The 27,986-nt window shown below is 38.3% G+C and overlaps 1 protein-coding gene across 8 annotated transcripts in view; it reads right to left on the bottom strand.

Annotated features, from left to right (window-relative positions):
• The window catches only part of Dgki (diacylglycerol kinase iota), a 444,865-nt gene that overhangs the window by 225,453 nt on the left and 191,426 nt on the right, over positions 1–27,986 (bottom strand). For 3 of the 8 annotated variants that reach the window (XM_074062290.1, XM_074062278.1, XM_074062284.1), the window contains 5 exons: positions 19,211–19,282; positions 15,521–15,637; positions 7,551–7,673; positions 7,217–7,291; positions 6,589–6,687 (listed from right to left, as the gene is read on the bottom strand). In XM_074062290.1, the coding sequence (XP_073918391.1) occupies positions 6,589–6,687; positions 7,217–7,291; positions 7,551–7,673; positions 15,521–15,637; positions 19,211–19,282 (486 nt within the window). The remainder of the gene's footprint in view (positions 1–6,588; positions 6,688–7,216; positions 7,292–7,550; positions 7,674–15,520; positions 15,638–19,210; positions 19,283–27,986) is intronic. The other 5 variants (XM_074062275.1, XM_074062281.1, XM_074062280.1 and 2 more) reach the window with 4 other exon arrangements.

Below are 27,986 nucleotides of genomic sequence, written 5' to 3'. Positions count from 1 at the left end.
TTTTTGCTCATCTACTCAGTAAATTACACTTGATGGTGTGAGGGCTACGTGTGCTTTGTAATTATCACATTGGTACGCCAGTTGTTAAGGAGGCCCTTGCAGGTCTTTTGTTTCACGTATCACCCAAACCTATAATCCAAAAGTTCTACCTTATCATGTGCTTGCTATAATTTTAGGGATCACACTCTATCCTTAATTATTACAACTAATCCTTCCGTTTCACCAAATGACATATTTTACTTCCTGTCAAATGCAAACATGGCTTTAGAGACATTACACTAAATAGACAATTATTTTCTTTCTTCCCAGCTGCTAGGCCTTGCTACCTCGTGTTTTCAGGATTACTTCAATAATCTTTTGTATGTAATAGGGAACATCAGAGTCATTTTAATGGCCAATCAATTTATAGAACATATCCAGCTGACTTGTTAGAAACTTCATTTTCCAGTTTTAGGTTCCTAAAGCAGTGTGAATTGTGGATGTTAATTATTCCTTCCCACCTTTGCTAGGCACATCCCAATTTCAGCTTCTCCTTTTATGCATACAATATGAGGTAATTAATGCCTTTCAAAAAATAAAAATAAAAAACAATGGGAGGCTATTTTCCTTCCACGAAAATTTTTCTAAACGATTTGAGCAGCTGCCCGGTTTCAGTTTTGCTCATTTTCAGTTGGTGTTGGTTGAACACTCATTATCTCAACGTCTCCTGGGAGGGAGGGATATTAACGGAGCCTGGCAAGTTTTCACTACACACCTCTGGAAGATGCCATTCCCACTGGGGACTGTCAGGCTGATGCCCCTGGTCCTGGCAGGAAAAACTTGCATAGCTGTGCTTGGCTACCAATCAGAACTGACATCCAGGCATGATATAATTACTTCTTTTTAAAAGTAATCTTTCTAAACGATGATATTCATTAGGAAAAACTGTAAGTGTCTGAATGAAAGCATTAAAAAAAATAAAAGAATCCAGTGGGTAGAGGAACAGAAGGTCTAACTCACACATTTAAGTGAATTCAATTAACTCTCCCACTACCCCTAGGATAAGCTACGTTAGGGCTTTAATAGAAGTAATTCATTGAGTAGAACTGAATGGTCTGACAAATACTAATTCACTGGGGAAAGGGTAATTTGTTTCTTCCTCAGTGGCAGGATTAAATCTTCACAATCATTCACACAACTGTCACTGAGGAGCAAGTCTCAAGCGCATGTTATGTGTCACATGCCACACGCCAAACACAACACAAAGCCACAACTTCTACATAAGAGTTGTTTCCCTGAGTGAAAAAAATAGCTTCACATGAATTTCAATACCAGCTCTAGATATAATACCTCATTGACCAGAGAATATTATTTTTAGATATTATGGGATCGGGTATTCCTCAGGAGTCAGAAAACAGTAGTGTTTCCAGCCCTGGGTTTTGAAAAAGAAGGAAGCTACAGGAAAATGCAACTTTCTGAAAACAAGTAGGTTCTTCTAGAGGGAAGGAATGAGAGTCGTTTATTCCCCTATTGTGTGCCTGGCAGTGGTAGGTGGGAGAATGGAATAAGGAACCAGGCAGAGATCATTTGCTCTCAGAAGGATATTTTACACATTATTCATAGAGAAAAACATTATAAAAATGATTTGGGGTCATGGAGATGCAATTAACATGTCAGCTCACACAGCACATCAATCTTCATTACTGCTGGAACATTCTGCTCCATGAGTTGTTCACATCATGGAGGCCTGATCTACATTGTGGAAAAGACAACTGTCCAGACAACAAGCAAGCTGGCAGAAAGGGGGAGAAAGAGCTTAAGAAATAAGCTCCACCCAATCCCAAAAGAATCCATCATTTATTCAACAAGTGTGAATTAGGTTCCTGCTCTTTGTCCACACATATTCTCAGGAGCTCAGAGTCTACTGGAAAGAGACCAATACCAAATACACTAATTCACTGAAGATGCTTTGATAGAGAGACCCAATAAGAAGCATGAGTGCCCTGAGGAGTTATTATCTAAAGACAAGTTTGAAGATTAGATGAACGCATCCCAGGTGTGATACCTGAGTCATTTCTTGAAAGAGGAGTAGAGTTAAGCATCTTTTTCCATATAGTGCACCAGAATAAGTTCCAGGGTGAAGACATAAGAGGTGTGAAAGAGCAGGACATACTATGGAAAAACTACATTCTGTGAAGCTTTATGAACCATGAGACAGAGAGTGATAGAAGAGAAAATGGCTATAGTGAGTTGTAGACTGAGTTCTGTATGCTAAAAGACCTGGGCTTTATTTTGCGGGAAACAGAGTCTCTGAGATGTTCTAATCAGGGGAGCTAGCCTGGCATTTTGATGCATCACTATCCCAGCTACAGACAAGCAGGTTTTGGACCCATCAAAAGAGCTGGATGGGTTGGTTTATGTCCCAGCTGCCCCCTTTTTCTTTTCTGACTTAGAAAAAGGGACTTTACACTGAATAATGGCTTAGTTTTTTTCAGTCCCATCTGTTGAGGATATTTTAACAAGAAGATCTTGAAATAAGAATTTAGCACACAGCCTAACTGCCCCCTTTGCTCTCTCCCCAGCCTACTCTAAACTGTTAGAGCCAAACTTCTATCTAAAGAATGATTTTTTGAATTTATTCCCAACTTAAAACATCTCCAGTATCACAAAAGATAACTTCTGGGCTGGAGTGTAGCTAAAGCAGTAGCACATCTGCCTAACAAGTGTGAGGCTCTAAGTTCAAAAATCCATTACTAAAAAAATAATTTGGGGACTCAATTTTCTCATTGAAGTCATTTATTTATATCTGCCCCTTCTCTCTGCCTTGGTGTCACTGGCCCCTGACTTAGCACCCTAGTCTGGGAACACCTGCTCACAAATAATAATGTGGGAGCTCATTCAACACGAGCCTGTCCACAGGCTAGACACCTCTTCCTCTCATCTTCTTACTGAGTGGATCTGGGAGCTTGGTCCAGGGATCCATGTTCTGCTGCACCTCCACCCTGGAACTGCACATTGAACAGTGTGAGGAGTCAGGGTCTGGGGTCCCTCGACTCTCAAACTAGTTAGCTAGAACCATTCCAGTGGTCGGAACATTGGTTTGACCTTGAGTTTATAATCAAGTAATCTAGAAAGTTACTTGGGAACCTTCTATATTCTCAAGTCAAGGGAGAACATAACAAAGAAACAGTGTGAAAGCTGGGAACACAAGAGATCTGAAGGGTTGGCAAGACAGACAGAATGATGGGTCATGGCATAGAAGAGGAATAGTATTTTGAAGTAGATGGGTACGGTAGTACACTCCTGTAATTCCAGCACTAAGGAAGCTGAGGCAGGAGGATCATGAGTTTGAGACCAGGCTGGGATACAGAGTGAAACTTGTTTCAAAAAACATAAAAAGAAGTAGGGGGGAGATGGCTAGTTCTTTAGTCCTCCAGGATTTCCACAGGGGAGGGAGACTGTGTTGAGGCAAACTCGTTCTTTTACCTACTGCCTCACTTCTGCCAAGGGAGTAAACGGAAGCTGATATTTTAGTCCCCATTCTCAGTGCCTGTTTCCATGAATAATTTAGATCCCAACAGTCACAGCAGCACGACCATCATCTTATCTTAACCTTTGCAAGACACCAGTGTCATCTCTGCCTCCAGAGTGCTGGAAAAACAGAGACCACTATTGTGAGGTTTAAAAGAAGGAATTACCCAAAAATCCACTGCTTAAAATAAGGGAATTAGAAGTCGTCCTTGTGTATGTTTATCTCAATATATATACTTTAAAAATGCTGAAATTCCTTACATGTAAAATTGTGTGAAGGGGAAAACCTGCAGGTATTTTTCCTGCCAGTAGATGGCAATCGTGTCTAGTTACTTAAAAAAAAAAAAAGACTAAAGCAAGTTAAAAAGAAAAAAAGTTTAAAACCTAAGTTTTACAGAGGGGATGAAAGGTTAAGTGTTTTATATCTAAAAGCAGGTGACTGGAATAAGTAAATTATTAAAAATCAAAATCCAGAATATAACCAAAATTGTTACAGGAAGGCCTTGCTAATCAGAGAAAGAGGTTCGCCCTCCAGGCAGAGGCAGGAGCCCCACCTAGAGTGTGTGGGCAATATGAGAGTCTAGCCAGGAGATTCAGGGTGTCCCTGATGTATTGAAGCAGAATATGCCCCTTAACAGGATCCCCAGCAAATCCTGTGCTCAGCAAATTTAACCATGTTCCTCCCTTCTCTATTAAAAAACCAAAACATTTGAAAAACCTAAAGTACTTTAAACACCAAAAACCTAGTTTCTACTGCACAAATCCAAAATCCTCAGCCAGGTTTTCAAAACACTTTTCCAAGGGCTCATTCTAATCTTTATCTAGTCACATTTCCATTCACGTTCCATCCACCATATTGTCCTGAAAATCCATGATTTCCATCATGACATTTGTTCTTGTACTCATATTGTTCACCGTACCATTCTTGGTTTACTTTGTACCCTACACTAGAAATCAAACATTCAAAGGCAGCCCTGTCACCATGGAGCCTCTATCCTGACAGTACAGCCACAGAGAGCACATTTATTGACACTCACTTAATCCAGGTTGTCCCAAGGTCTATTGGAGTATAGTAGAGGCAGTGATTACTTTTGAGAAATGGTTCAGAAAGGCGCTATGAGCCTGGAATGATGACTAGGAATCTGCCACCCCCGCAAAGGACAGGGTGTTCCTCTGGTCTTCCATCCCCCACAAAACCAAGTAGTTCCCTCTTCAATTTCAGCCACTTTTATGACACCATTTCCTTACTACCTGCAGTCCAATTTAGAACTCACATACAGGGCTAGTGGAATGGCTCAAATGGTAGAGTGCCTGCCTACAAGCATGAGGCCCTGAGTTCAAGCCTCAGTGACATTAAAAAAAAAATGTTCTTAGAACTCACATACAGCAAATGTCACTTGAATTAATCTTCTCATTGACCCCTTTTGTGTTATTAACAAACAAGATGTCCATAGAAAATTCCCTGAAGCTTCCTTAACTCGTTTTCTATTTAGTGAACTAGGAAGCAGCATCAGGAAGTCTCTAAAGTCCCTGCCATGAATAATTTATTCAGGGATTGGGACAGAAACAGGTTGTATCTCAATTGGATTGTCAGCTCCCTAAAGGCAGGGATAACTTAGAAGCTTCTGTGTGTCCTAGGGAAAAAGCTTAGAATGATTTAGTGAATACATTTTATTTATGAACTCTTGCGATAAAATATATTTGATTCTTTCACCTGGATGGTCAAAATCATGGACCCAATTATTCTCACTGTTCTCTGCTCCATGGTACCCAAACATACCTAGCCTTGGATAAGCTATAGGAAGGCCAGCCCAAGGGTGGGTATTCTCCAGGGCAAACTGAACCTTGTTACCCAGAAACTCATTCCTAGGTGCTTCTCTGCTGACAGTCAGAATCACCATCACTGCAACATGAAGGGTACCTCTCAGCAACACAAAACCACCAGATGTTGAAAACAGACTGTTTCTTTGCTTACAACACATTTTCTCTATACTACTAATAAACATTTTTAACATTGTAAGTTATCAAGAATATTTAAGAAAGAAAAGAGGGGTATTTCCTTTAAATCTTGAGTTCTCCTAAAAGAAGCTTTATTGTACCGAATGCATTCTGGAAAATACATTTTATCTTTGGACACTGGGTTAATCTTAATTATATGACATCTTTCCTGACAAGAGATGGCTACAGAGTTTCAATTCTCTACATGTTTACTGTGAAACTTTGAAGAATCTTGCCTCAAATGTAAAATGTACAATTCATAGATAGAAAAAATATTCAGCATCCAAATTCATACAAAAATAACAGAAAACCAAAGCCCACAGAAGAGTATTAACAAGAAGCCTTGAAGAATGGGAAGAATTGGATGAAAAGACAAAGAACTGGATTCTAGAAGAAATTCAGTCTTATAGACCATGGTCACTTCAAGTATGCCAACAAGCTTAACTTTTGTAAGGATATTTCTTTACTTTCAAACAATGTAAATATTGACTACTAAAGGACTCAGGCAAGAACCAAATGAAATCTTTTCGAAGCTAGGATTTTCTCCTTTTTCTTTTTTTTTTTTTTTTTTGTGGCACTGAGGTTTGAACTCAGCCTCACGCTTACTAGACACACACTCTTGCCACTTGAGTCACTGTGCCAGTGAAGCTGGTATTTTCTACAGCCTTGGTGGTATTTGTTAATGACTTTTGTGACACATATGTCATTGATCTTCATGTTCTCTGAGGACAGGATAAGAGTAGTTGGGTCTAAATTACAAAAGGTAATAAAGATAAGTTGGTAAAGCGATTCCTAAGAATTGAGAATCCCTGAAACATACTAAGAGAGATTCGGGAATGATCTTCCCTGAGAGTCTGAAAATAGTTAAGTGTTTGAGGGTTTTCGTTCAGTTTTGTGTGGAAATAGAGGGATAAATTGTAGAATCTCTAAGTTTTGCTGAGCCCAGTGGAGGTACCAATATCCTTGTCCTGAAAAGCTTCTAATGGTTGGACTCCTACAGGTGCTATTTATCAGTGCTGTGAATTGTGTTTTCAAGAAATCATCAAATGTTGTAAGTTAAACTCGTAAAAAATGGCTCACCTGGTTGCCTCCACTCTTGGGGTTCACAAACACAAGCAAGGGTTTCATGAGAGGAGAAGAGATAGGTTTTATCACAAAAGGACGACCTTTGTTTTCCTGCTGAAGGAAGCAAGCAGCAATGTTAGGACATACATTGATTGAAAGCAATCCCAAAGCAAAAGAAAACATCACCTAGCCCCCCCACCACACACACACACACACACACACACACACACACACAAAACTGTATCTTGTTTTGCAATACTGACTCTTTATAGGACAACTCACAGATAGCTGGGAAAAAAAAAGTATCCCAAACTATAATTTGCTCCAGAGACTTGAGCTATGCTTTTGATTTCACTCTATAAATTCTAGAAATGTTAGCTTTCATCTTCACCCTAAATCCTCTTCATCATCATCATCATCATCATCATCATCTTTGGGGTATCATTTCCAGGCAAGGGCAAATGGTCTGACTACAAAGGACAGAGGTTTCATTGATTGACTGATTGATTTGAAAAAGAGTTCAGGTGTGACAGGGTACAGTGAAGAGGAAAAGAGTGGCAGGAGATATATCAGAAAAATAAGCTTGTGCCAAATACTTAGGACAGAGTAGTCTATGCAAAAGAAGAACCTAACACAAACTTACTTCAGTTCCTCTTTTACTGGCTTTTCTTTTAAAGCTTGTTCTCTTCTTCTTCCGATTTGAAGCCTTCAGGGAGTTCTGTAGGGAAAAAAGGAAAGGCCTGAGCTCAGAGGCAGACAGCCCAGGAGTTTCCATGCAGAACCATGTAGCTGACTCAGCGCATGCTATCGACTGCATGCTTTTCATGCTTTGACACTTCCAAGCCACTCTCATGGGTAAGCCACAGACAGAAACCAGTTGAGTGCTTCAGAGTGAGCAACTGACTCCCCACCACACGGAGGGCAGGGAGTAAGAGCCCAGAGGCTCTCATGGACTCACATAACAACACATGTTATACCTGCCAACCCTCCCAGTAAAAATGGAAGAATCCCAAATTCTCTGAGGGGCTCCAGTCTCCCGCCCAACCAGGTCCGTCTCCCGCCCAACCAAGTTCAAGTTCATCTCCTGGTATGGAGATCACCTATGTGGAAATGTAAAAAAGGAGGCCATTTTTCATGTTTTTCTTTTCATCTTTTCCTTTCTTCTATTTTTTTTCTCTGTTCACTTTTTTTTAAATGGTCTGTTCTAGTAATAGTCATAAAATGAATCTTAACCCCAGTGGAACTTCACAATCTGTCCTAACAGCATTTGCTGTCTAACTTTTTAAATGTAGACTCACCTTAAGTTACCTATAATGGGGGGTGGCCATTGTTCTTTCTTTCCCTGTCTAAAGGCCCATTGGTTTAAAAAGTCTTTCCTTATAGTAGAATTCTTCTTCTCATGGAAGTGCCTCAAACTTGTTAAAATATAGTGACCCTTAAAATTACTTTCTTTTCCCAGGGATTTTATGAACCACAACTTTGGAATTAACTCAACTAACCATTTCCTTAGTATTTTCTAGAGAAAACTTCTTAGAGAACAGTCACAACTTACTGGTTGAAGACAAGACAAAATCAGATTTAATTAGTGGACTCAATAATTAATTAGACTGCAGCTTCACAAAGGCAAGATAGTACTGACCATATAATAGATGTTTTGACCAAGTGTTGAAAGCCTGAAATGCAGAATTCTTAGCTTAGTAGTTTATATAAAAATATGCACTTGCATTGTTTGAGCAGTTCAAAGTTTTCAAAACAGTTTGAAGAAATCTGAATATCTAATCTTTGACTTGTTAGAGTATTATTTTTCATAGAGCATTCAAAATAAAATTTAGTCTATATTACATATATTAGTGCATCAATATGAACCATATCCAAACTACTTAGATGTTATTTTACTTTGACTTGGCATTTGTAGCCTGTGCTCACCAAGGATAAAGGAAAGATTCAAGAACCACCATGTGTCACCAGGTTTTCTTTCCCCATCAGATTAAAAGAAAGCATGTCTTCAGGACCTCAGAGTCTCTCCAGAAGAGAAATTCAGAAGCTCATGGGTGCTCTCAACCACAGGACACTCCCCAACTCCCACTGAAAATAGATCTCCAACTTCCTAAATTTCTGGGTTAAGTGGATCTTTTATCATGTCCTTGTCTCTCCTCCATTGAAAGTATATGCTGTATTTTGATAAATTTCAGTTTGTATAAAAAGGGAAGAAAGTGATCTGGAGTCTTTAAAAGTTTAATCAACCTCATAGTGCAAGAAAAATGCTGGAAACTATTAGTCTGTCAGAAGAAGTATCTATTCACTGTCAATTAATGGTGCTCTAAGTGTTTCTCACCCATCATTACACATTAGCCTCACTGGGAGAGCTTCTGACCCCATTCAAATATTCTTATTTAATCCACTTGGGGTAAAGCCCAAGATAGATATAAAGCTCCCCAGGTGGTTCTATCATGTAGCTAGGGCTGAGAATTTTGGTTTGAAATAGAAAAGAGAAAACATAAGGCATTGTGTAGACTATGGTAAGGCAAAAAATGGATAGGAGGAAGCATGAGCCTAATAAACTTAGCACGAATCCTGAATCTCCTTGTTACTAGATATGTGACCTTGTCCAAGTCAGTCAAATGTTTGCAATAACATTCTCTTAATTTTAAAAGGAAGTGGTAATACCTACCTCACAGGACAGTTGTGAAGTTTAAACGAGAAAAAGTATGTGAAGCAGTTAGCTTGGTATCCATCTCATGACATGCATTTCAGAAAATGTTAGTTTCTTTGTTCACAGCTGTATGGCTATACATCTAGGCAAATGCTTGGTACAGGGAATGCACTGAAATTATTTCTGAAGCAATGAATAAATATTGTTATAACTCACAGTACTTCCTGAGTACTTGGATAGTAGGCTCAGGAAGTGAAAGCTTATCTTATAATGTTTTTTTGTAGTTTTAGCTCACTTACTGCCAAGAGCAATGCAGGGTGTCCACTGCTAACAGGAACACACTATGGACCTTGTTTCTTGATAGGACGGACAATTAAACTCTCAGAGTTTACCGGATCAGGCCAAGACTTTAAACAAGTTTCTTGAACTTGTCTGATCATAGAATTCACAGTATTTCAGGTGATTTTGATGACCAAACAAATTTGGGAAACATAAGAGTTAGAAAAACACATCGAAATGAGGGCTGATATCTGAAAACAGAGCAGGCAAGGAACTCAACTCCAACAGGGAACAGACACACAAACGGCCTTTTTTAACAGACATAGCAAATACAAGTGCTCTTAGCCTCGCTAAGACAAATGCATAGAGGCTTTCTTCACTTCACAGAACGAGATGGGGCAAAGACCAAGCACAGTGGTTGACTTACAGTACCTGGGCACGTCTATGTGAGCTCTGAGTAAGCTTACAGTCCTATGGATGGTCAAACAGTAGCAGTAAGTAGCCTGGAATTTCCTGGCACACTTCACAGTTCTGAGGCTTCCTTCTATTTGTGTATAAATATATGCATCTGTCTGGATATATTACTTCATTTAGAAGGCAGCATGGTTCAATGAGGAACAGGTGGTATGAAGGCAGATTTCGGATGCATTTTGGCCATGACAAGATAAGTCATCTATCCTCGCTAACATACAATGTCACTGCCCTGCCTGGGTCAATCTTGTTGAACAAGTCAAAAAGCAGTGTGCTTTTCAAGAATGTAAGAGTTATGCCAAGAAGATACTGTGAGGACTTGTTGATGATAGAGTCAAGAAACCTTTCATACTTGTCTGATATTCCAAAACAAAGCTATTACATCAAGGGCAGCCAGCTCAGTGACTCAAAAGGTTCCCTTGGCAAGATCAACATGACCCAAACAACTGTTTTTGTATTCTGATTTAAACAGCAGTTGTCCCCTGTGCATTCTGCACCCGCTCTTTTGTAAAAGACCTAAGAAAAGATAAAGGCCTTTTGTTTTCTTAGACCAGGTATCAGGGTAATCTTACCTTGCCACAGAAGTAATCCTATCAACAAAACCCTATCGTAGTTATGACTCCTTCCTGGGCTGTTAAGAAATACTTATGGATGAATCACTCAACTGTGAATGAAACTTTAGCTCTTATTGCTCATGAGAGATTTCTCTAGGTTATGGCATCACAAATGGCTGGTTGCAATAACAGGTCTAAACACAAAATATACATCACTTTATTCTCCCAAAGGAAGTCTCCCCCCACACCACCCCTAATACACTGGACAGAACTCTGACAGGTAGTAGGAAAAAGACATAAGCTTTGTGAATTGAAAAGTACTCTCACTACCTACTCCAGCTGCCCCACTGGAACAAAGTTAGTTCTGAGGATGGGCAAGCAGATGAATAAAGAAAACTCATCCCAAAAATTAAAGGACAAGGTCTCATAAGCTCCAAGAAGCCATACTTGGCTAAATCACAAGTACTAATCAAATGTTAGAATTCACTAAAGCAAATAGCTTAGGCAATTTTTGAGTGATATTGTTAGTCATCGCATAAAATTAGCTATTATATTTCATAGGTCTCAAGCAATTTAAGATTATCCAATCATAAGAGATTTTTAAGAAAATAAAGAATAGCATGAACAAAGCTTATTCAAGGCTAGGAAAAAATGAAGAAATTATTATTTATAAGAAAAACATAGAACAATATAAACATCCATCAGTAAGGAAATAAACAGATAAATAAACTGAGCTATAATCCATAGTATGGGCTATACAGAGTACTTTAAAATGATTTACGTCTATATGTTTTATAGATTTAAAGTCTATACATTTTTCCCCAAGATTTAGTTTTTTTATGGGGCAAATTCTTTTTTTTTTTGAATTTTTATTTTTATTTTTTTTATTCATATGTGCATACAATGTTTGGGTCATTTCTCCTTATGGGGTAAATTCTAAAGCATTGTGGGTAGAATGGTGTCACTTATTAAAAACACACAATCCTATGCTCTCTACTGTTCTATATATTTTCCTTTTTTTGTGGTTCTACGTATTTTCTAAAGGTACATTTCTATGTATTTAAATTCATAGTAAAAATTCCACATAAATTTATAATGGAGAAGATAAGGGAGATGCTTATAATTTTAAATATTGGTGAAAAGGAACTTTTTTACCTAAAAGATTGTTTTATAAGGAAAATATACAAATATTACTCATTACAAGCTAAAAACTAAATTTAAAGACTAAGTACTACCGTCTTTTCAAAGAAACCATATTGTTCCAATTCAGTCCTATGAAGTTCCAATGGACTCTACTCAGGAAAGGAGGAGTATCTATTTTATTGTCTTCCTTGAAAACTATGGAAACCCTTTGAGATTATTGGGAAAGTCACAAACAGTGATAGCTTAGAAAGCCAGTGACTCAAGAGCAAAATTTGTTTTCAAAATGTGTCCTGTCCGATGATGCCTACCTTCTGAGAAAGCTTTCTCACCCTTGTCTTGTATAACTTGACCTTATAGAAAACTCAAATAACACAGGTCTAACTCCATCAGCTCCAAGACTATGAACTGTTGTGGAGTACCTTTAACATTGTTTATCCAATCAAAATATTGTCTTCTAATACTTTTAGTCCAGAGAGGAGACACTGACAGCTATGACTTTATAACTTGGATTTCAAATATGTCAACAGATTCAGGTTTGACTCTTAAAATTTGGTTTTCTTTGCACTTTAATTCCTTAAAATCATGTTCCTTACATACTCTTTTAACTTTTAGTGAGTAACTTCTTACTCTCTATAAGTAATTTAATGATGAAACCCAGAAAAACACCCAGGAGCCCTCATTCCCCCCAGCACTAAGGTTTCACACAGCTCCCAATTCTACAGCTACTCAAGGGGTCACGACCTACTCCAAGCCAGCCCTTAACCAGGGAGGGAAAATATGTGATTTAATTTCATCTCTTTATAAACCACTTTTTCATGCCCCCTTATCTGAACTTTTACTTTCTGTAGTTTCAGTCATCCATGGTCTGAAAATATTAAATGGAAAATTCCAGAAAAATACTTCCTATTTTTTATATTACTTTTATTATAGTATATGGTTACAGTTATTCTATTTCATATTACTAATTTTGTTAATCTCTTATTTATGTAATTTATAAAGTGAAACTACATAGGAGTATATGTATAGGAAAAAACAGTAAGTATAGGGTTTGGTACTAGTCATAGTTTCAGGTACATATAGAATATCTTGGAAGGTATCTCCTTGGACTTTATCCTATGGGGAATTACTGTATAATCAAATGGATTTCATTTGCTCCTCCTCTCTGGAGTTATTTGTTTAAACACAAACATCCAAATAAAGATGAATTTATTTGATGATCCATCTTCAACTGCTCTCAATGTTCTGTCGATTTGCATTGCCCTTCACCACCTTTCTTCTCAATAACACTACCCATATTCTCCAAGGCCAAATATGCCTATCATATTTTCCATCTAGTCTAAATTGATTCCCGTGACTTAAATTGCTCACTCTTGCTTCATATTTCCACTGTGTTTCTACATCCTAGGTAGCACTAACCACTGTCCAGTTTGGATATATACAGTTATTTATTGACCATGGATGAACAAACATGTCTGGTACCTTGCTTTCCCTATCCTATGTTTATCCTTCCCAAAGATGCATACTTTTAAGATATTAGAAGACCACTCTTCTATTAAGGACATATATCTGGCTGAATTCCTCTTCCAGAATCCACAAATATTCTGCCCAGTGATTTAGTTATATCTATGTTCTCCATAGGGAGTATATTCTTTGTGTAAAAAGACCTCATCTTTAGATCTCACACTGAATATAACAGTATCTTTGAATTATTACCAATGAAGTAAATACTTATTTAAAAAGATGTTTCCTTTACCATTTATGTTTTGAAGAAGTATATACATACTCACACACACACACACACACACACACAAACTCTCAAAGGTGGAAAAACATTTTAGAACACTATATTCCATTTACCTTCCAAATTCTCTTTTTTAAGCACTCTTCAATGTCTCTAATGAATTATCCCACGTCACTACCTTCAAGTCACTGCTAACAACTTGCCACCCATGTTCCATACTCTACACACTATAGTTTTGACAGCCAACCATTTCCATAACCACAAACTTAAGAAGTTTTCTCAATTCCTGTTATTTTTTAAATGTCTATGGAATTTAACATTGAAGGCCACTATATTTTTCTTTCATTTGTAATAATGAAACTATTCTAACATAGTTCTCTCCCTATTTTTCAAGATTCTCTTCTTCTTTAACTAAGTCATCTTACATACTATTGTTAGGTTTTCCTTCCAAAACACTATTTTTACTCTATTATTCCTTTGTGAATAAGTAAACCCACTACTTCAGGATAAAGTCTGCATGTGTCAACAATTCCTCAGTCAGTCCTGAGTAACCTCTTGCTCAACTCCTACATGTTCCTCTTCATAAACCTTTCAAGTTAGTCAAACTTGGTTCACAGGTCCAGAAACGCAAATTTGGACCTCGTGCCCTTGCCTGTAACATTGTACTGCCTGCTACTCTTTGTCTTCTCCCACTGATCTAAATCTCTTCCATCTTTTAAAACCCACCTCCTCATAACACTCCCCTAACCTCTCCTTAACATATCTCCAAGGCTCTTCAGAGCAAGGGTTGTATGTTGTATCACAGTGTCTATTAGACCCTACTAGACTACTAGACAATCTAAGTTTTCAATGAATAGATTTTGATTTAACTGAATGAACATATAATATGATATCAAGCCTTGGAGAGATTGCTAAATTGTAGAAAAAAATGGAAACAGAGAAGTACAAACGTTAGAGATATTGAAAATAAAGGTTGGAATTCAGCACACTTGAATTTCAGACAGCAGTATGTATATGTAATTTGTCCCATCATCTTTGGCAACTCATTTAACAGAATATTGACTTCTGGTTCTATGAAAGATTAGTTTCATTTTGCTTTTTAAGAAGTAGAAGCTATACTTGCCTCTGGGAAAATCTCCCAAGGGTTTCCATCAATAATTACTTGGGAAAGTTATTGCCATACATTACTCATCAACAAAGGCTAACCTTTATATAGAACACATAAAGTAAAACTATCCCTGGTCAACTAGTTTTTAAATAAAACTGAGTCAATAAGAATAAATCACAAGATGATTTTAGAAGCCACAGGAAGTGGTGGCCGTGTCTTTTAAAGAGATTACATTCAATAAGACATCCTAAAGTATCTGTATCCTAGGGAGATCTCTCTCCTTATAGCACTAACGTCTGCCATCTCATAACTCAGAGCTAACTGTTTAAGATGTACAATACAAAGGAAGAAACATTTTCTATCAAGGATTATGACCTTGTTGAGAAACCACTCTGGTTCCCTCCTAATAATGAAGTAGAGACTCTCTAGGACAGGAAGTATACTGAGGAGAATACAGAATGAAATTAGGTACTAAGAGAATAGATTCTGCTTTTTCTAAAGACGAGTGTTGCTCTCTAAGCAGACTGTGTAGGTAGGAAGGTCGTGACTTACAGTCTGCCTTTCAGGTTGGGAGTGGCAGATACCTTAACCAAACCATGAAACCTTCCCAGCCTGTCCTCAATTGACTCCCTGGGGATGCCCAGGCTGGAAGAGAAGAGAGTGGTATAAGAATCCACTGTACCTATCACTAGTGCTTAGTGAAACTCAAAAGAGGTATTATCAAAGAGAGTATCATTAGCACATGGATGGAGAGGAAATATTCTGGCCCTGGAATTCTGATTTCATGAGGATGGGAAGGTTGGTGCCATGAGAGAGCCCGATGTGGTCAAGTGATGGGCTCATGGGATGAATTTGATAGCTAAGCATGGGGACCTTGGGGATGAGTAAGCAGAGGTTGTAGGAAGCAAAAGACTAGTCAAAGGAAGTAAAGCAAGTCACAGCAGTCATTTTTTTTTTCTTCTGCACTGGCCCAGCAGCACCAGGATCCTGGCAGTTACCTGAGGTTTCTTCACCTTAATGATCCAGGTGGGCGGGACAATGACAGCAGCATGAGCTCCCAGGGAGCAGGGTTCTTCGATGTGATGCAGCATGAAGCAGGTCACCTTGTTGTGAAACTGAAGGGGAAAAAAACAGGTTAATAAGCTACTCTATGCAAGTGGCATTGCTGCCCCAGAAGCTCAAGAAACCAGACATCTAGTTTACTCTAGCATACAGACTTAAAATTGCTAACAAAATACACATAGCAGGTCAAGGTTTCTAAACATTTAATAGAATATCTACATAAAGACATATGACACTTGGAAGATTGTATTAATGCTAACTTGACCTACAATTGTTGCCATTGACTTGTGCTATTCACAGACTTGGTTGATTGAGGATAATATTGAAAAGAAAATGAAAACAAGCAGAAAGGCAGGGTCTACCTCCTGTCTCTCCTTTTTCTGTCACTGATGTAAATTCTCCTGGGTTCTTTCCTGTTTAAGGAAGCCAGGGAGGAAACAGGTTGTCTCTTCTAGGAAGTTGTTAATCCCAGAGGTAACAAAGTCAAAGACATTGCTTCTGCTGGGTTTGTCTCGACCCTTTAAAAATCTTGTCAAGTGTGAAGTGGTATTTTGTTTTGAAATGAAGAAAGTAAAGTTAGGCTAATAATCATAAGTATACCCTGACAAGAGGGGCTTAACTCAAGACCCACTGTGAGGCTGGAACTGGTGACCTTAGTCCAGTCAAGTTGCTAATCATCTTTTGACTATAAAGTGATAACAATGTTTGTGACATCTGTTTTCTAATAAACATAAAATCAACAGTATGCAATAATTAGGGGCCTTAAATTTTAATCACAGTGATTTTTAAAATTTACTACTTGGATCCTACTTATTGTGACCATGTAATTTATCATTTTAGCTGGAACAATTTAAAAGCTAACGGGATCAGTAATAATAATTATGTTGGAACAACAGACATTAATTAGGACTGTCTCAGGAAAACTGGCAAATATGGCCACTCTAATTTTACTATGTGACATCAGAGGTACTTTGTTTTTATTTCTCCGTATCTTTAAGATCTGCCTGGATCCAGTGTCTAGTTACTAGTCAGTCAATTAAGGATTAAATACTCCCTGCCAGCAGTTATTTGTGATCTGCAAACAAATATACTAGAGGAAGATCATATCAGAAGAGTATTATTTGAACACCTCCTTTTATAATTGGTTTTCTTTTTAACAATTCAAACAAGCCTCAATGCATGCCCACTGCACTTCTAAAATGGGAAAGATTTCAGGACTGCCTAAGCCAGTTTCTCAATGTCCACTTGAGTAATCTCTAATATCTAGAGGCAAATTCAAGATTGCACAGCTTTTAAGTGAAGGAGTCAAGACCTTCATACAGGAAATCCAGTTCTCTGACCCAGGACTCTCCTGTACCGTAGAAGCTTACTTGTTTATTTGTTGTTTAACATTAAATATCCTAGAAGAAATTACTTGCACTGTTAAAACATATCACTACTTAGTAAAATAAAAGGACCGCAGTCCAAGCCAGCCTGGACAAAGAGAACACCCTATCTCCAATCTAACCAGAGTAAAAAGGGATAGAGGTATGGCTCAAGTGGTAGAGCACTTGCCTAGCAATTGTGAAGCCCTGAGTTAAAACTCCAGGACCACCAAAAGAAATGAACACACTTTGAATTTACAATCCTTGCAAAATCAATATGGGAAACTAGGGAATTAAAACACATACAGAATTAACTGAAGTTCTGGCACAATGGTCAGGTGCAGGGTCAGTCTTTGTAGTGACTCGATTGGACTATAGATTAATGAAGGAACACATATGTTCACAGTAAAGTGGGGTTGAGTTTCCAAATTAACAGACCCTGGATAAACCAACTGACTCCAGCCTAGAAGCTACATGGTGGGAGTAGCAGCAGCCTATCTAGGCAAATACGCCCATGATGCCATCCCACCTGTGAGGTCTCACCAGGTCAGGGAAATTATCAGCATGGATATTATTAGGGATCCCTGAACACCAATCAGCTTCTTCCCAGATGGAGATACTGCTTTGCTGACATAGTTTAACTCAAATATTAGAATGGCCTTATATTTATGGATACGCTTTTGAACAGAAGCACAAAGTTATACAACGACATTTAACTGAAAGACAATGGAAAGGTGGAGAATACAAAATGCAGCAGGATGGTGATAGCAAGCACTGAACTTTCTAGACCAACGGAATAGTAACAGTAGGTTTTCTTGACATGCGGGTGCCTAAGGAAATGATTCTAGGGAGACTATAAGGTTGGACCTTATGGAATTACCATAATGCAAATGGTTTTAACCCTCAAAAATGTCAACTGTAGAGCCACGTCTATAATCCCAGCTATTTGGGAGGTGGAGATCAGGAGGACTGTGTTTCCAGGCCAGTCTAAGTAAAAAGTTAGGGAGATACCCTCTCAACATTTCAACAAACAAGCTGGGCATGGTGGCAAATGAGAGGCAGGAGTAGGAAGACAGCGATACAAGGTCAGTCCTAGCAACACGCATAAGATCTCGTCTGAAGGATCTCAAGTATAAGGCCAGCCTGGGCTACAGAGTCAGATCCTGTCTCCAGAAAGAAAAAAAGAAAGAGAAGGAGAGGAGAGGGAAGTACAGGGAAGGAAGGGAGGGAGGGAGAGAGGGAGGGAGAGAGGGAGGGAGGGAGGGAGGGAGGAAAGAAGGAAGGAAGGAAGGAAGGAAGGAAGGAAGGAAGGAAGGAAGGAAGGAAGGAAGGAAGGAAGGATAGATTGAAAGATTTGAGCAGAGATTAGCAAACTTTTTCTGTAAACACCTAGGTGGTAAGTATTTTAGGCTTGTGCATTTATCTGTCTATATTACAATTACTCAAATTTCATTACAGTATGAAAATAGCTGGACAATACATGAATACAAAAACAGCCATAGATAACACAGCATGGCTGTGTTTCAGTAAAACTTTATTTATAAAAATATTTGGCAGCCATATTTGGCCCTAGGTACCATCATTTGCCAACTCCTGAGTTAGAGGAAAAGAAAGAACAGGTTCACAGGCAAACAAATAAGAAAATGCAGCATGCTGTTTGGACAGAGGGGTTAGGTGCTTCAAAAGTCTGGGGGGAGATATAGATAGAAGAAGGGGGAGAAGTATAAATGTTCAAACGAGTACATGTGTTCAAATGAAAGAAGGGCTTCATTTCAATGAGTATATGTACAATGACAACAACATCCAAGCCCAAAGGCCACAGAGCACTCACTCTGTACACTTGGCCCCATAGTGAGATGCCTGGACCTTAGACTAGTGGCTCTCTTGTGGTGCGGTCCTTCCTTCTTAATGTTGCACCTTCCTACCATATAGTCCAGTGGAGAGATAAGGACTGTGGTGATTTAGGAGTCAAACATCCTTGCCTCCATCCCAGAGTGAGAACCAGGAGAGGATTTTCCAGCCTTTGATCCCAGGCTTCAATGCATACAAAAGGAATGGGTGAGTTTATCCCTATGGGTTCCCCCAGCTCATATCTGCTGTTGTACTATGGTTTTACTGTGTCTTTCTCCCTCAAGGATCCTATATGAGAAAAGTAATATGCTCAACTGGGATAACATTCCACTTATAGACAGGAACTCAAGCATTAACATGTTTATTTTGATAACACGTGAGCACACATTGCTTTATTTTATTCCAACTTACCGCCTGCTTGCACCAGGAACAGCTGATGGCCACGATCTCTTTACTGTGGAAGGAGAACTTTTGCTGGAAGCCCTGGGATATTAGGACAAGATACAGGAATTTAAAACCACAGTGAGTACAGCCTGCATTGGCCCTCCTGAAGTTCACCGAAGTGAAAAACGCCAGAATTGCCACCCATGACTGTAATAACCAGCACTGTAAGTGCCACATTCAGCTCTGTGCTCTCCACTATCATGCACTAATCTTCTGTTTCTGAACCATCTGGGGTGTAAGAGGACACACTGGTGTTTCCTACACTGCCTACTTCTCTAAGTCAGCCACACAAAAAGAAGAGCTTCTAAAAATGAGTGTATGTGTTATATATTTTTATTATAAGCAAAAGAAAAGTCATTATTGGTTCATCTGATCCTGTAAAACAATGGTCACATATGTCAGAAGCTCTATTCAACTTTAGTATCTGAGAATCCAGAAAGAGAGAAATTAAATATCGGAGAGACAGTAGCTAGGGGTCAAGGTCTGGGAGAAGTCCAAGGGTATAGAAGTAAATTCAAACATGTTTATCATTCCCTTAGGATGTCTGCTTTCCAAACAAGCAGCAGCTTTCCACTTTTATTCCTCACCAGCAAGCAGTGAAGAAATCAATGGAACTGCAAAAACAATCCCCTTAAATGAACAAGCAGAATGGCACTTCTATCAAGAATGGAAGAGGTGATAATAGCTGGTGCTATTATTTAAGAATAATTACCAAAGAGAAGTATGCAGTAATGCTCAAAGAATCTTTTCCCAAAGCCAGCTATTTCCTTCTGCCTATGAAATCTAAATCCAAACAGACAAATGTAAAATACTGGCAATTTTTTTGTAAGTAGGGCTTTTGTAAGGTGGTCAAAAGAAAACAAAAAACGTGATGGGCATGAAAGTTACTGAAGGCACTGGCTAAATAAGTCTTGTTTTAGGAGTACAGACAATGTAAGCGAAAACCCAATTACCATGTTAATGGAATGATGCTCAATGGTAGTGCCCATTGTCCCTGCCAACCTGCTCCCTTGATATACTCTTGATCACCTCCCCCTTTCCATCCTCTCTCCTCTCTTGATTCCCTGCCATACCATCCTCCTTCTCCTTCTACCTCCCATCTCCTGCATGTGGACATTGGTCCAGTCATCTATCTACTGTAATTCCTCCTCTACTCCTCTTTGCCCCACCCCAAAACATCACTTACAAAAACATGACTTCTTAATGTCAGACTCTATTACATTGGAACAATTTCTTCAACAACTTGTTTTTCTCAACAGCTTCACTTAGAAAAGACTTAGCATAGCAAGCCTGAGATTCCCATCCTTAGAAATGATGCTTGCAAGATCAGCCCTTGGTTGGCGTCCGGGAACTTGGACTTCAGGGTTTCCTGAATATCCAGTACAGCTAAAATGGCTCACTGCGCCTCACCTGTTTATACAAACAGTATGCTTTGTGCTGAACACCTGCTTTGCTTCCTAGAGCCTGGAATTCTGGGTTGTGCTATGCAGAAGGTGCTTATGGGAACAGGCCCCAATCAAACCCTGGGCACTGAGTTGCTATTGAGACTGATAGACAATAGTTCACAACTCACTACTTTAGGAATCCAGTGTGTCTTATATGACTCCACTGGGAGTTGGTGCCTGGTGTCTTCCAGACTTCACCCATGCACTTTTGTCTTTGCTGACTTTATCTTGTGTCCTGTATCATGATAAACCATAGGTGTGAGTACTAAGCCCTGCAAGTCCTCCTAATGAAGTCATTGAACCTAAGGTGATCTTGGGGATCCATGACACAGGCTTTCTCCACCTAGAAAATGGATTCTGCTGTGCCTCCTTCTGTCATGACAGTGTCTCTTCGCCAGGAAAGGATTTCACCCCGATGCATGTGGACCAGAGTTCAATACTAATAACCACTGCCATGGTGGGCAACCACCCAACAGTCTCCAGTGCCTCAGAGTTACAACCACCTAACAGGAAGAACTTACAGATAGGACACAAAGTCTAATGTGCCACAGGATTAGGGATACAGTCCTTTGCAAAGATGATGCCAAACTGTTCAATATGAAATAAGATGGCCCCAAAGAGGCAGAAATGACTTCATATTGCAGATATACTTGAAAATGTTCCTTATCATCCCTGAAGCCACTGTTGAGGGAATAATAAATGAGATTGACAATCTCATCGATTTTTGATACTACATGAAGGAACAAGCAGCTAAGAGCAAGTATACTGGAGCTGGCTTGGGACTAAGCACACCCTGCATCCCCAGTCCAGTCAGGCATCCAGTGGTGTCATCTGGAGCTCTGCTCCTCTTTCTAACTTGTCTCTCCCTTGAGAGTCTTTCCCTTTTGTTCTTCAATGCCACCAGCTGCAGTGATGCCTTTTCATTTTTTGCCTCCAGGAACTCAAAAGACTTAAATGACACTCCTTTCCTCACAGATCAACAGAATAAACTCTTCATATAGGCATTTGAATCATCCATAAGCTTCCCAAGCATTTTGACATCAATCCTCTGCTCCTTTCCAGTATAAATGCTTATCTATAAATTATATTTCACAAAATTCTCTCGTTTTTTATTTCAATATTTTGCCGCATGCTGTTTCCTCATTCTTAACCCAGCATCTAGAAAGTCTTCCACAATTTCATATGTAGTATCTAAATTTTACTTCCACTACAAAAACTACAAAATTCTCCAAGTTACCCCAGCTCAATGATCACTTCTCCCCAACTATGAGCCTTTACCACCTGTACTTCACTTACTATGCATATGGATTATCTCTCCAATGGAATTTTAAGGCTGTTGAAGGTAGTCCCTGTACAGTTCTTACCAACTTAGCTTTGTTCTTTAAACATAAGCACAACATACATATTTTCTTTTAATTAAATGAGAAAGTTACTGCCATTACCTCATGACCCAGATACAAACTTCCTGCTGTCCAGACATTAAATAACTCACCCAAGCCACCTGAAAACATGCCTCCTCACAGCACCCTTCTCTAGCTGAAAAAAAAAAAACCCTCCAACCACTTTGGACACAGTAAACATGTTAGGATTCTAAATTTCACTTTGAGTGTGTAATATTAAAATGCTGTGTAGCTAAAAATCAATATGATGTACTGTGAGGCATGATAGTAGCAGTAGCCACAATGAGAAGTCTGCTGAATGTTGTGGTTCAAAGTATATTAAGAGTCTTCAGTGCTATTATCCAGGAACCATTCCACCAACTTGTACATGAGATGCTCGTACATCAAATAGAAGCCAAGGAATGATAGCAAGGCTTAGAATGGTTCTTGGATTTACAGATTGGCTGGTGATCTTAGGCAAATTATTTAACTCTTCTAATTTCTTCCTATACCTGAAAATGGGAGTGACACAAACCTCTCCAACACCACCAGGTGGTTATAAACATCAGATGAGGCAGGTATTCAAGAGGTCTTTAAAATACCGTGTGTGTGTGTGTGTGTGTGTGTGTGTGTGTGTGTGTGTACAACACATAGTATGCATAGTATGCATACATATGAAAGAATACTTTTATTGCTAGAATGTATCAACAGAAACCTCTCCTACTACCTTGCTGAAGAACCCTTCTGGTGTCTAATATGTGACTTCATGGTACTCTATTCAATAGTAAAGGTTGATGAATTCAACTGTACCCTTCCACTGAGTATTGGCCTCTGGCTTCAGGGAGAAAACAAATGGGATGCACTCTGGTGCTGACAGTCAGGCTAATAACAGAAACAAACACCAAGGCCAAGTACAACTGGGGAGCTGGGCATAGTGCTAATGCAGAATTGTGGTAGGACCCTTGAAAATGAGCCTGGTGGTAAGCAGCTCAGTACTTTGGGATTCTAGTCTGGCACAGCCACAACCACCATGGCTTCCAGACTATTATGTAACACTGACAAAAAATAGAACCATCTCAGAGTTTTCATGGACTAAGTTCCCACAGACCACCTGCTAGGGAGAAATTTTGGCCAGGCTCTTAAGTGCAGTAAAAAGAACCAGATCCTAATCACCCATGTTTAAATGCTGGCCCAAATCTGCTATTATGGTACTGACAGATGCCCTGACTGAATTTCAAATGACTCGATGATTTTTAAGAGCTATTTTGTTCAGTTCTATCAAAGAGGAAAATAAGGATGTAAGGCCAGATGCCTTGACTCCAACTGACTTCAGAATTTAAAATATCAAGAACATTACAGGACAAGGTCACTCTTTTGGTTCTTTGGGGTTTTTTCAACCAAATTGAGCCTTTGGAATAAAGTTTAAAGGAAACTTATTCTGAGCAAGTAAAACTCCGTTGTCTCTCTTTCTTCTGCAATATAGGGCATGTATCAAATGGCACTCAACTTTACAACCTTGGCTGAAGCCAGAAAAAAAGGGACTTTACATGAAATGAGCTGAAATTATTTTATTGTTTCTGTAAGTAACTGAGGTTTGAGGGGGAGGAAACTCTTGACCATGGGCTGATCCTACGATTTGATTCAATTCAACAACAGTGGAAACTTGCCTCCAAAACTTAACAAGAAAATAAGCTTCTCCAATATCCACCAGCATGGTCAAGGTTCATGAAGTGTTACAAAGGCCAAAACCAACAGAATTATTAAAAAAGACTCAGTTTGACTCCATTAAAATTTATCTTAAGAAAGATAATTTTAGGGCTGGTGGAGTGGCTCAAGTGGTGGAGTACCTGCCTAGCAAGTGTGAAGTTATAAATACACACTTATACACATTTTTATGTATCATCTCTAAAATGTTTATCCTAAATTGAGATGCAAAGTTCATAATTTGTAGCAAAACAAGACCAAAATTTTAAAATGAAACTGCTATGCCATCTTTTAACTCTATCTTATGGGATAGAAATACCATAGTGATTTGGTACTCACTAATGTAAAAGAAAAAATTTCTTCTTTGAACAAGACTCTGCTAGATTTCAAAGAATTTTTTTAATGCAACCACTTTCAAGCAACTGAAGATAGCAAATAACCAAGACCTTAAAATGACGTTGATGCAGACTCACACCAAACTAACTATAAACTCTTTTCTGACCAATAGGAAATGGCATTTGTGTTAACCAATTATCTGCTGACTTATGGACTGAGTTTTTCTTAGCCAGAGTGCAAGCTTCAGCATTTAATTAGCAACGCCACCAGAAATCAATCCCTCTCCTAATACAAAGAAATCATTGACTTTTACCCTCTCAACAAACTATTCTGTTTAGTTCCCCCACTGATATTTATACTCTTGCCTGATGTTGTGAATCTCTGGAAATGAGGCTAGTGTGATAATATACCTTTTCCTTAATTCTGTCACAGCGAAAAAAATGTTAGTATAATATTCTAGTTTTTGTAAGACTAGGGTTTCTTTACTCAAACAAACGTAATTTATCTGAACTTTCTAAATTTCCTATGTTGATTTTATTAGTCTGAAGTTAAAATGGTTATAAACATTTAAGACTTTTAGAATATAATACATGTGTTCATCTAAATTGGATTATAATAAACAATGTCTACATATAAATTGAATTATAGTAAGCAAAGTCTTTGTAACTTCTGAGTGCTTCAAATTAGGTGAATTTTCAGAGTTACTTTATTAAATTTGTCTTTGCAAAATCTAAATTCTTGCCTATTGTGTTTAATTACAGTTCACTTTATAGCATTAATTACAGGTATTGAAAATTTGTCACTGCCCTTCCTGTCCACAATACTGCTTTTGCTCTGAGGAATGACTACTCACCCTATAGACTGACATTTTATCTTTCCTCCATAGAACATCCTGAGTTCCCTCTTTCTAACTGGCTGGTAATCACCACATATTAATCAGACTTGGTCAGTCTTATTGTCCTCAGATAGTTTCTGCTTTTTCCATGCATTTATCTATCTGAAGACCCCTGCTACAAGCTACAGATCATAAACTGAGTCTTCCAAGGGAAAAAACCAAACATTTAAGACACAGAATTATCAATACAAGTTAATACTGCTACCATGATTGTGTCAGACCATGAAGAAAGTAAGACCTTTCTTCAGGACCTTTTCTTTTCAGAAGCAGATTACTTATCAAAGTCTACAGTGTAACCCAAGACTAGGAGCTAAGGTAGAAACCTACAATGGCTAACAATTTACATGTTAACTATTTTTAGCTATGGTATTTATATTTTGTGGCCGTGGTATGTATGACATAAAAAATAGTATATATATTTTATGGTCATTCTGATTTTAGGACAAAATGCTTTATAAAGAAAGTAAGTGATATTTGCATTAAGGCCCATATTGTACATAAACTTTTAAGTGTTGGGCTTAGCTTTCTCCTAGAATACCAGGGAGGTTTCTTATATGGAAATATTTTCCTAATGATGCAACAAGCTAAAATTACGATAATGTTCCCTATGAAAATTAATTTCTACCTCTGATTGATCCAAAATCAATTTTTTAACCAATAAAAACTATTATTTTATTCTGATACTATTCACCAAGCGGGTTGGTTTTTGGGGCAAAACTGTTTAAACTTTAAATTATTGCAGAGCATGAGAGCATACCTCTGTAATCCTTCCCAACTCTGGGAGGCAGAGATAGGAGGCTCACCACTGTCAAAGGCTGGCCTTGGGGAAAGGGGAGATCCTATCTGAAAGATAAACTAATGCAAAAAGGGCTGAAAGCGTAGCTCATTTGCCTAGCAAATGCAAGGCCCTAAGTTTAAACCTTCAGTGGCACCAAAAAAAATTTTTTTTAACTACAGAATAGGATTAATGTTAACATGGTTACCAACCAATTACAAATCATGGCAGCTTTCAGTGAAGTCACATAACTTATAATCTTGCTGACTTTATAGAGGGAATAACCGGCTGTTATTTAACAGCCTTAACTAGTGGTTTGAGGGAAATGTTTTTTTTTCTGGTAGAACAAACTATACTTTCTTTTTGTATAAACTATGACTATTTTGTTATACAACTTCTGAAAAACTGAGAAAGAGACTTAGAAAATTTGCCAAAATTATTCAGGTTGCATCCTGGATTCATGAATTTATGTCAAGGTAGTAGTGCCATGTAAGATATGCCTTAGAAAGAAAAAAGTTTGTTGTCTAGAAATAGTTTTGACTTTACTTTGGGATTTTACTGTATTTACTTTTCCTGGAGGCATATCCAATGACCTAGTAATCTTTCCACATCAACACATACAACCAGGGAAGGAGTAGAGGCTGCTAAGAGAGAAAAAGAACTACATCTCAAATAACGTGACTGCAGATCTAAATGAAATGAACTATAGAAGTGGGAGAAGGGATGGAGGCTGGGCCCTGAGGGTACAGTATAAAGGAGGGCAGAACTCAAACCTGGATATCTCAATGTGGGAAGACAAGTTTCTAACTCATACATTAGATATAACCATAATATAATTTATAATACAAGTTATATAATATATTAGATGTAATTGATAACTTGGTAACTAATAAATTATTGGGAATCTCAGAAAATCATGCTAACACAAACATTATGATGGGGTTGTTTTCATTAGTATTTTTTTTATTATCATATTATTGCCATACTGGGGGTACATTGTGGCATTAACAAAAGTTCTTACAATATATCAGAGTTGAATTCACCCTTCCATTCCATTACTCTCCTCATTTTATGATGTTTTTTGAAACTTTAAAAAAGAAACCATCCATGTTATATGAAGTAAAAATGTCTGAATCTCTGTGACAGAGGAATAAGCAATGAAAATCTCATAGAAACAGGCACTCTGGAGTTGCTCCATTAGGTACAGCAACAAGGCCCATTGGTTGACTATTGTCTGCAAGAGGCCCAAAGAACACACCACTTACCAAAGCAGTAAGATATGTGCTGGTGAGAAGGCCACCATCACTCAGAGGCTCAGAGGTGCCTCTTTGTATGTTAGTCTTGATGATAGGAAATGCCTTACAGAATGAGCAGTCTGACAGTAATTGGAATTATAGAATTTCAGAACAATAGAGATTATATGGAAGCACTTAACCATTAAAGCAAGGTTGATACACTTACTGTAGAATTGCCATTGCAAGGGAGTTTGACCTACAGAGAGCTATGAATCTGGTTAATATACATAATCCCCAGAAGATGGATTTTCAGATAAAAGGGGTATTTTAATCAATGTAATCAAAAGAAATCAATAATGAATATCAGGAGAGATGGGGGTAAATATTCCAATTAATAGTCATCTTCAGTTCTTTTACTGGCCAGTTTTCAAAGATGAAACCCTTTGATTAAAGGAAAGGATATGTCTCCAGGAGGAGAACCCTGAAGAATCATAGTAAGGTCCACTGTGACATTTCCCCAGCCTCTGACCTAAAGCTATGAACTTGAGAAGGTTGGACTCTGAGGAGAGAGAAATGTTCGAGTATTTTAATGACTACTGGAAAAGAGTCCAGCTGACCTGTTTATCCAGGGTATGAGGCAGTACCATGGTCCTCTATTGCAATAAGGGTATATGAGACCCATTTTAAAAATAAGAATCCTGCACTAGGGCTCATTTTTAGTCTATTGGTTCTACAAATCCATAAGGGTTAATTTCCCAGGTTTCCAATTGCATAACTGGAATGGGCACACTTGGTAACAGACAAAACACCAACCTAAATTTCTGGGACTATTGTCTAAGAACTGGCATAGCAAGGAGGCCCAAGTGAGCCTTCAAACCAGCCTCCTAGATATATGTAAATGAAAACAATGTCATATTCTCAAAAGTATTTGTATTAGACAATTTCAAATTATTGATTTTGAAAGTTGTGATATT

The sequence above is a fragment of the Castor canadensis genome, chromosome 2 (genome assembly GCF_047511655.1).
Source record: "Castor canadensis chromosome 2, mCasCan1.hap1v2, whole genome shotgun sequence".
In the NCBI taxonomy this organism is placed as follows: domain Eukaryota; kingdom Metazoa; phylum Chordata; class Mammalia; order Rodentia; family Castoridae; genus Castor; species Castor canadensis.
This window is presented reverse-complemented; position numbering and strand designations above follow the sequence as displayed.